The 10,627-nt window shown below is 43.7% G+C and overlaps 1 protein-coding gene across 1 annotated transcript; it reads right to left on the bottom strand.

Annotated features, from left to right (window-relative positions):
- Positions 1–990: 990 nt before the first annotated feature.
- On the bottom strand, positions 991–3,934 carry LOC111380183. The gene is made up of 6 exons (XM_023003677.1): positions 3,692–3,934; positions 3,290–3,592; positions 3,113–3,175; positions 2,246–3,049; positions 1,637–1,852; positions 991–1,083 (listed from the first exon to the last, which is right to left on the bottom strand). The coding sequence occupies exons 1-6, from the start codon at positions 3,932–3,934 to the stop codon at positions 991–993; spliced, it is 1,722 nt and encodes a 573-aa protein (XP_022859445.1).
- Between the last annotated feature and the right edge of the window lie 6,693 nt (positions 3,935–10,627).

The following is a 10,627-nucleotide window of genomic DNA, read 5'->3' as shown; positions in this document are numbered from 1 at the left end:
CCGTACCAATCGCTCAAGTGCCAGGGCAGCAGAAGAGGAAGAGGATGCGTCCCTCTAAGGAAGTCAACTTTCTGGGCACAAATCGGAGGAGCCGGTGAGGGAAGTGTTGGAGGCCCTTCCTCCAGAAACAGCTACAGTGGCGATGGTCTATAACAAATATTGGACCGAGGAGTGGAGGGACCACACCGCCTCCTACACAGCTGAAGACTTGGTGGCTGCCAACAGTGCCTGCGTGGCTCGGGCCTTGAGTACAAGCATCCAACTCGAGGGCCTGGTGAAGGATCTGAACTCCAAGAAGGAGGACCTCGCTAAGCACCTCGAGGAGGTGATGCAATATGGGGACGCCGTGCGAGAGGCCTGGGCCAAGGCCACGTAGGCGGAGGAGGGAAAGAAGGAGGTCGAGGCCCAGCTAACTGCCGCTAAAGCAAAAGTGGAGCGGTTGAAGAAGGAGTTATAGGAGGTGGAGTGCTAAGTGGCTACTATGACTTGGCGAGTTGATCACGCCAACGAGCACCACAAGCTCACCACCGAGGCTCTAAAGGCCTCAAACAAAGAGAAGAAGGAGCTGAGGCAGAAGGCAGAGGCTCAGTCTGAGGAGATTGCCTCCATGAAGGAGGAGTTGAAGTCTATAGGAGAGGTGATAGTTCAGAACTTCATCGACCATTTCGAAGACCATCCCCTGTATGACGACTTCGCCAATTTTTGGGCCTCTTGGAGTGCTCAAGGCTTATTGGGTCGATTGAAAGAGGTCCACCCCACTCTGGACATCTCCTCTTTAGAGGCAGAGTTCAGGGACGAACTGGAGGTCGGCTTGATAGGCTTGCTGAGGAAGCTCCGAAGGCCCCAGAGGCAACCGATGTAGGACCGGTCGAGGCAGAGGTCCCCCCACTAGAATAGGGCCATCTTTTGTAATGGCTTCGGCCTTCTTGTACTTCAATTCTCATTAAATGAAATGAAATATTTTTGCTAAGTATTTATGCTTCTACTTTCTTACCTTTTGGATCTGTTTATACTTGTATGAATGACAAATATCAGACTAAGCACCTCATAACAATAACCAGTTAATAATTGAGGATCGGACCACTCAAGTTAATATAAGTTGAATCACTTAAGCGAACATGAAGAGCCTCTTAATGTTAATCAGTTAATAATTGAAGATCGGATCACTTAAGTAAACATATTGAAGGACTGAGGAAACTATTTACTAACCGATGTGGCACAGAACCAAAGTTTCATTACTTGAGATAAATTACACCAAACTTTACCAAGGCAATTCCAGCACTTATTAAGCTAGGGAATTTACACGGAGATCATATCAGAACAATCGATTTATTAGACAGTATTGAGATCGGATCGAAACAAAGGATCATCATTGATAGTACTTTCTCAAGTGTTCGATGTTCCATTGATGAGGCAGTGCCTTTCCTGCCATGTCTTCCATTTTGAAAGTACTAGGTCAGGATTTCCTGCGGATGCGGTAAGGTTCTTCCCAATTTGGTCCAAACACTCCTGACCTGATCGATTTTGAAGATTGGAAGACCCTTTTGAGGACTAGGTTGCCCAGGCAAAGAGTTCTATTTCTGACCTTGGAGTTATAATAGCGGGTCATCTTTCGATGATACTTTGCCAAGTTCACTTGGGAGGCATTCCTCATTTCCTCAAGGAGGTGCAGTTCGCTTATTCGAGCCTCGTCATTGCTGATCTCACTGAAGTGTATCCGACAGTGTGATGGGACCCCAACCTCGATCGGGCTCATGGCCTCGGCTCCGTAGGTCATGGAAAATGGTGTTTCACCTGTTGCAGTTCGGCTAGAAGTTCTGATAGCCCAGAGGATGTGGGGGAGTTCGTCAACCTAGGCCTCCTTTGAGGCGTCAAGCTTCTTTTTCAGGGTGTGCTTGATAGTCTTGTTTACTGCTTCAACTTGCCCATTTGCTTGGGGGTGATGAAGTGTTGAGAAGTCCTTCTTTATGCCTAGTTCATCGCATAAGTATCGCATCTTTTTGTTGTCGAACTGCCTTCCATTGTCAGATACTAAGGAGTGGAAAATGTCGAACCTACAAATGATGTTCTTCCAGACGAATTTGGTAGTATTCGCCTCGGTGATCCTGGCAAGGGGTTCAGCCTCGACCCACTTAGTAAAGTAGTCAATGGCGACAATGGTGAAAGTTGCACTTCCTCTTCCTTTTGGGAGTGGACCAATGAAGTCAATGCCCCACTTGGCGAATGGCTAAGGGCTGGTTACTACGGAGAGGCTCTGAGCAGGCCGTCTTTGTATGTTTGAGAAGCGTTGGTACTTGTCACATTTTTGGACAAACTGGCAAGCATCTCTTTTCAGGGTCGACCAGAAGTAGCTCTGACGGAGAACCTTGTGTACCAGAGCCGTTTCTTCGGAGTGATTTCCATAGATTCCCTCATGGATTTCCCTAAGTATATATGTGGCCTCTTCTCCTCTCACGCATCGAAGAAGTGGTGAGGCGAAGCCTCTCTTGTAAAGAATTTCTTCTTGCAGGACGAAGCGTGTCGCCCTTCTTCTTAACTTCCGCGCCTCGCTTCTAGAGGCAGGCAGGGATTGATCTTTCAGATAGGCAATGATAGACTTCATCCACAATGGGGTGCCTTCTATCCGTAGTACCTCTTCACCTTTGGATGTGGAGGGCTTTGATAAGTGCTCAATGGGGACAACCTTCAGCAGCTCTGAATCCTTGCTGCTGGCTAGTTTTAAAAGGGCGTCTGCATGTGTATTTTCTAGGCAGGGGACTTGAGTCAGTTCGAACCTTTCAAAATGAGGAACTAGGTCTAGATACAACTTCAAGTATGCAACCATGCTACTGTCCTTGGCCACGAAGTTCCCATTGACCTGATTTACTATAAGTTGAGAATCGTTGCTCACCAGGAGCCTTTTGACCTGCATCTCATTACCAAGTCGAAGACCCTCCAGAAGGGCCTCGTATTCAGCAGCGTTGTTCCAGGGTTTGAAGCCAAACCTTACTGTGCAGTTTAGCTTGTTGCCTTTCGGGCTTTCCAAGATGATCCCTGCCCCAGAGCCAGTCTTTCCTGAGGACCCATCAATGAAAAGTTTTCATGTGGTGGGCTTGGCTGGTTCCATTATCACCTCCATTTTTGAGGCTTTGGCAAACTCAACCATAAAATCTGCTAGGGCCTGGCCCTTAATGGCCTGTCGAGATCGAAACAATAGATCGAATTCACTGAGCTCGATTGCCCATTTTAGCAGGTGACCTGATGCGTCTGTTTTCTACATCACCTACTTCAATGGAAAATTGGTGGGAACTTCGATTGAGTGGGCTTGAAAGTATGGCCTCAGTTTTCTTGAGGTTGTGATAAGGGTGAGTGCCAGTTTCTCCATGTCTGGGTAGTGTGTTTCAGTTGGGAGAAGTGCTTTGCTGGCGTAGTACACTGGCAACTGGCGCTCACCTTCTTTTCTAACTAGGACGGCGCTGACCGCCACATTCGAAATAGCTAAGTACAGCAGTAGTGACTCATCCAGATGAGATTTTGACAAGAGGGGCGCCTCTTCGAGGGGCTTTTTCAGCGCCTGGAAGGCTTCTTCACATTTCGAAGTCCATTGGAATTTCTTTCCTTGTTTCAGCACATTGAAGAAAGGCAAACTTTTATCTGTGGCTCTGGAGATGAAGCGACTGAGTGCGGCTACCCAACCATTGAGGCTTTGGACCTCCTTTGATTTCTGGGGTGACTTCATATCTAGCAAGGCCCTTATTTTCACTGGATTTGCTTTAATTCCCCTTTGATTGACAATATATCCCAAGAACTGACCCGATGCCACTTCGCAGGTGCATTTGAGGGGATTCAACATCATCTTATATTTTCTAAGTATTTGGAAAGTTTGGTTGAGGTGAGTTACGTGTTCGGCTGCCCGGAGGCTTTTGACTAACATGTCATCCACGTAGACCTCCATGGTTTTGCCAATGAGTTCAGCAAACATCATGTTGACCAGCCTCTGATATGTAGCTTTGGCATTCTTCAATCCGAATGGCATGACCTTGTAGCAGTACAGACCCTTGTCCGTAATAAATGATGTAGCTTCCTCATTAGGTCGGAACATGGGTATCTGGTTGTACCCCGAGTATGCATCCATGAAGCTCAGAAGTTCATGTCCAATAGTGGAATCCACAAGTTGGTCTATCCTTGGAAGTGGGAAGCTGTCTTTAGGGCACGCCTTATTCAAGTTTGTAAAGTATAAGCACACCCTCCACTTTTCGCTGGGCTTTTTCATTAGGACCGGGTTGGATATCCACTTCGGGTAGATGGCTTCCCTTATGAAATCATTGCGGCTAAGTTTGTTTACTTTGTCTTTCAGTGTCTCGTACCTCTCCGAGTTGAGGACACGTCTCTTCTGTCGATGGGGGGCACAAGAAGGGTTGATGTTAAGATGATGGCAGCTGATCCTTGGATCTATTCCCACCATGTCTTCATGCTTCCATGTAAAGACATCCAAGTTCCTTTTTAGGAAGCTTATCATCTCTTCTTTTACTTTGGGTGACAGCGCTTTCCCTATGTGCAAGACCTGACTGGGGTCTTCTGATTGACGAAGAAAGTTTCCAGTTCTTCCATCGGGGTTGCATTTGGTTCAAAGTCAATTATCTAGGGATCTAATTCATCAAGAGGGTACCCTTGTTCAAGGGCCTCTTCCATGTTGACGTCTTCCTCTTGTTCAGAGGTATGCCCTTGTTCAGAGGCATCGAGCATTTCCACGTCTGTACTGGCTTCAGTGAGAACTTCAGTTATGATTACATTAACAGTTTGGGGCTCCGACTTTCACAGTGAGTTCAAGTAGCATGCCCTGGAGCCCATCTAGTCGCCTCGAACCATCGTAATCCCATGTTCAGTTGAAAATTTCATGCACAAGTAGTGGATGGATGTGACGGCCCAAAGATCTTTCAATGCGGGTCTGCCCAATACCCCATGATAGGCCGATCTTTGGTCCACCACTAAGAATTCCATGAAGTGTTGGGCCATTAGGGGTGCTGAACCCATCTCAATGGGCAAAGTGATCATCCCTCGTGGAACGATACTCTCTCCAGTGAATCCAAATAGTGGGTCGGTCATGGGGATCAACCCGTGTTCAATCTGCATTTTGTCAAAGGTGGAGCCAAACAATATGTTCACCAAACTGCCATTATCGATGAGCATGCATTTCAGTCCATTTCTAGTCACTACGGCTCTTACAACCAAAGCATCACAATGGGGGTGGTGAACCCCCTTTGCGTCTTCATGGGAGAAGGTGATTGGGGCCATCCTATTGGCTGCTTGCGACTCGTTGACAATGTAAGTGATCATTGGCGGGTCCTTTGCTTCCCTTGTATAATTCCTTTGGGCATTTTTGGTGTTACCATCGATGTGGGGTCCCCCAATGATGGTATCAATTTCCCTGATAACCTAGCTCCCAAAAAATGGGGTCTGGTTTCTTTGTCTAGATTGACCTCGGTCCCTTTATTCTCTTCTTCGCGGTGATTGCTCTCTGTGCCCTCTATCTTCCCTGCTTGAGGTGGATCTGTGAGGATGTTCGTTCTTGCTAGAAGGGTGTGGGTTGCTTCGATCAGGGCGTCGATTGGCGTCTCGACACTCACTAGTGTCATGCCCATACAGTTGATGGAAAGTGCAAAACCTTGCTCCTTCCAAGGGCTTGTTTAATCGTTTCTTCTTTTTTTCTTGCTATCGGTTCTTCTAGATGGCCCTGCTTCGCTATGAGCATTTTCATATGCCAATACCGACACTGCATTTAGTGTGGCAGAAGCCAGTGCCTGTCCGGAGGTGGAAGCTATTGTGTGACCTGCCTGAGTCCATTGCTGAGTAACAAGGTGTGCTGCGGGTCCTCGACCTACCTGCCTCTGAGGGGGAGGGAGTCCTTGCGTAGCCCACTTTTGGTGATCAATCATATCTTCACTCACAATTTCCACTCTCATCATTTCCACCAGTTCGTCATGGGTGGAGGGATTCTTGCGCGCATGTCCCTCTAGAACAAAGTGTTCATGTTGAGCCCGCCTTTCAGGTCTGAAGGGCTTCTCTGTCAGTGAGCTATTCATAGTAGGTGATTTCATCTGTAAACCTAGCGAGATAGCTTTTCATCTTCTCCCCAGGGGCCTGTCTCATATCTTGCAGGCGTTGCACTAGTGCCTCTCTTTCTCTGTGTGAGGGGTATTGGTTCAAGAATACTTTCTTCAAATCTGGCCAACTTCTATCGCTTAGGTGAGGAAGCCTGCTGTACCACACTTCGGCGGCTCCACCTAGTGTTAAATGGAAGGCTCTGCATTTCAAGGTGGGTGAGGCTCCCCTTAGGCTCATCTGTGTCATGTACTTGGTGAGGTACTTCTTCGGGTCCACCTTTCCTTCATACTTGGGGATCTTAGGGGGCATGAGATTTGCTGGCATTGAGAAGCTTCAGATCTCCCTTGAGAAAGGAAGGTTATCATCATCATTGTTAATCTCATAAGATCGAAAGGGCCCATTTGACCCTTCATCATCTTGAATGTTCTGGGGAGGCGGAGGTGCCCCTCCTCGACTCCCCCAATCAATTAGGTTCCTCTTGTTCCTGATCCAGGGGAACTGATCTTCTCACTGGGCGGACCCTATTGCTAGGATCCTCCCCTATCCGGTCGAAGACGCTTACCAATCTCTGTTCTTCATATTCTTGAGGGAAGTTATACCCCTAGTAGGGTTCTGATGGCTGGCTCCCTTGCACATAAGATGTGGCCTCAGTGCCCACTTCTGTTTCGAGTGGGCGTTCTCTGTGTTGACTGGTGTGGCCTCGGGAACAAGATACTGAAGCTTCCTGCACTGGGTAAGATCCTTGGGGCATTTGAGAGCCCGGGTGACCTTGGGCTTGCATGAGGAGTTCATGCATTATCATATTCTGAGCTGCGATGTCTCTCATACCCGCAGCTATTTGAGCCATTCTTTCAGTGAGCATTGCTATTCTTTCACCTCGGTGACGCCAGTGATGGGGTCTCTGATGAGTAACATTGTTATGGAGTACGTCTTCTTCAGAGGCCTCTCTGATGTGGTTGTCGTCTTCATGGCTATAGCTCATCCTATCTCCTTTTTCAAGGGTACTGAGAACTTGGATTGTAACTCGACTTTGTTCTTTTTCAAGAACATTCCCTTTTTAGGGTTAGTCTCTAGTTTTCCGGTAACTTCTCCGGTGGAGAATGTAGAACTTGAACGGGAAGTGCTTCCCACAAACGGCGCCAGTCTGTTGACCTCGAAAAATGGACCTTCCACGTGGTCAACCGATAGCTACTCCATGTATTCCTCCCTACACACAATCAACGCACGGTCAGACGCACACGATCGGGACCAGCGTGGGTGGTGGCGGTCGTATACACTCCGACGGTCAAGTCAGGTTTAGGTGGTCGGAACAGTACCCAGAGGTTGTCTCAAAAACACTAAGGGAGAGGAGAAAATATATAAACTTGCTATGGAGTGCTATGTAATAAGAGTTTCATTACCTTTGCCTCTTGCCAAACCTTGGGTATTTATAGGTGGGATGAACCGTTGGATGTGGGACACGTGTATACATCTGATGGTATGAGGCGTCCGCTCATAGGCGTCAATTAGCCACGTCTGTAGAGTAGGCGGGCAGTTTGTTTCTCTCGAGTTGAGTTGACATAAAGTTAATAAGTCACATCAACTAGCCTCATGGAGACGTCAAATTAATTTAAACCTTAGGTGCAGAGAGGATCTTGGAAAAAATCTCTTTCTGAAATTGGCGGCGGATCTTCTGACACAGGTCCACTTCACCTCGGTCTCAGGGACGAGGGTGTTTTGGTCAGTTCAGCAGGATTGCCTATGTCTTGTAATGTGTTATCAGGTCGTTGACATTGGTGAGATCACTTTGGAAACACTTTGGATAGGTGTCATCAGGTTGGAATGTGTGGTGGTGGGTATTTCAAGGCGGTTCAGATTGGGGCGTAACATATTTTGTTCCACCATTCTTTTCTATCATTCTTTTTGGCAAAATTGGTGATCTCACATATTTCGTGATTTTGTTCCACCGTATCCTTTCTCTTGAGATCACCATAAGGACCACATATTAAAAACTTTAGGATTGATTCTATTCCACCATTCTTTACCACCGTTCCTTTTGGAAAAATCAGAGATTTCACTTCTCGCGTTACATTTTTCTATGCCTATATCATCTTTATCGGGTCCTCCGAAACATTAGCGAGACTTGCCTCTTGCCTCTCTAGATAAACGTTTGCCCTTATCTAAACTTCGCATTAATGAACACGTCCTCCATCATTTGGCAATTTGCCAAACTACTACACCATGAATACTCAATCTTTAGGCCTTAGAACAAAATTAACATAACAAATGCATAAACAGCAATCATGGAACCCCACAATGCTATAAGCAACTCAGGAAATTGTGATCAATTTTGAGTTTCATCAACTCTTACAAATGCTGTTTGGAAACAATTTCCAATTTAAATGTACAACTACCCCTCTATTACAGGTTTATGCTATGATGCTCTAATTCGGGTATGGAGATAGGATACGAGTATATATCTAGGAGTCGGATCCTCCTCATTCTAAAAATTAAGATATTGGGATACGGTTAAAAAGAATCCGAATTTTGGATACAGGTATGGGGATACTTCTTACAATTTTTATTTTTAAAAACCATAGAACAATGCCAAAATAACAAAGAGAAAAATGGTTCAATTAAAGTAAATAACAACAATACTAAATTAAATTGTAAACACAATTAACTGATATTGGTTGTTAAAAAAAATGAAGTCGTGGTTTATTTTGTTTACCAACTCCTTCAATAAAATCAATTTAACCAATTGAATTATAATTCGAAATCAATTTAAAGTCAAAATAAATTTTTTTCCAAAAATTTAAGACAAAATCAATTTCAATGTCTTATATATTATTTTAAAAAAGATTACAGAAATAAATTTAAATTTAATACCAAAGAAAAGATATATCACTAACTCATTTTAATTACAACACAAAATGTTCATAAAGATAAAAATATAAGAAATAAAAAAATTATATAAAAATAAACTCAAATTAAATTATACAAAAATAAACTCATTAACTACATTCATTGAATTTCACAAGAGCCCATTTAATGCACTCTCATTAACTTTATTCATTGGACTGCTCAAAAGCGCATTTAACCCCTCTAAAACTCATCATTTTCCCTATTTTCTTGTCTTCCCCAAAGTTTTCTCTCTTTGCAAATTTTTCAGCTGCCAAAGCAGAAAGACACCTTCCGTCATCTTCTAGCCATGTCCAAGTGTAAAACGGAGGATCCAATCCAAACATGTCGTGTCGACACGGATACTTCTCTCCATTTTTGGAGAGTCCGGGCAACATAGGGTTTAAGCCACCACATATTAGGCAAAACATTAGCTAATCAATATTAACAAGATGAAACAAGATACTCACGCCTAAGCTATTTCAATTAAAACAATAGGAACTCTGTTGGAGTTGAAAAAACCAATACAAACATAAATAATACTAACCAATATTGTAAGCCTTATTAGAATTAACTTGTACTACATAAAAAAAAAAAAAAAATCTTTAGAGCCACTTTATATCCAGAGCTACATCTTCTCAAAGTTTCAAGGAAATCACATCTTTTGCAACCACCTTAGGCCATATTTATTTTAATATATTGCACCTTCTTTTAACTTGTTTTATACAACTATACAAAATATGTTTTCCTTATAATAAATTTTCGACTTTGACGTCAACACAAAAAAAGTAACAAAATCTTTCCACCTTCATAATCAAAATCTCATGTGCCTTTAATTAAGAATATTTAAGATTTGTAAGTCACAATTTGTGAGTCAACAAAATGGGCACATCAAGTACTTTGTTGGACATGCCCATCAGGCAAGAATCCTCTTTTCCACTTCAATACTGACATATCGATGAAGAAAAGCATAAAAAAGGATGAAGATTGAACAAACCAAGAAGCATGATTTCCAGACGCATGTTTCTTCGTAATGGACTCTTTACTTGAGGTTTAAACAAAGGGAATAGAAGGGGATTTCACCGATTGATCATGGCTTAATAGAGCGAGAAAGTGAACTCTTTTTTTGGGAGAAAATCAAGCTTACTTTGGTAATATCATGACAATAAATTCTTTTTTTTTATCAGTAAATGTGAATCAATATTGATCAAAATGAAATACAAATACACCGGGCATTCCCGGGATTACAACTCAAAATCAAGTCCATATGCACTTACAGTTACAATTATACCAAGCTTTCCCGGGTAAAACCAAAGGAGAAAAAATGGCGCACCATTACAATCTATAGCCCCATAGCTAAGGATTGAAATTGAACCTAAACATTCGGATACAAAGAAAACATAACTTTGTATACGTGTGTTTTGATTCGTTGAACAATGCTATGGTCATGTGGTATAAGGTCTTCAAAAATCTTCTTATTCCTTGCCGTCCAAATGTGATAAATAGTAGTCACAAGTGCAATACGTTTGGCCTTGCTACGCCAAGAAGCACCTCGAGTTTCCTTTTTAATCCATTTCATTACACTTGGAAGTATAGACATAGATCTCCTAATGCCGACCCACACACGGATTTTATCCCAAACTGATTGGCTAAATGTATATCC

Source organism: Olea europaea, chromosome 3, assembly GCF_002742605.1.
Source record: "Olea europaea var. sylvestris chromosome 3, O_europaea_v1, whole genome shotgun sequence".
Classification (NCBI taxonomy): domain Eukaryota; kingdom Viridiplantae; phylum Streptophyta; class Magnoliopsida; order Lamiales; family Oleaceae; genus Olea; species Olea europaea.
This window is presented reverse-complemented; position numbering and strand designations above follow the sequence as displayed.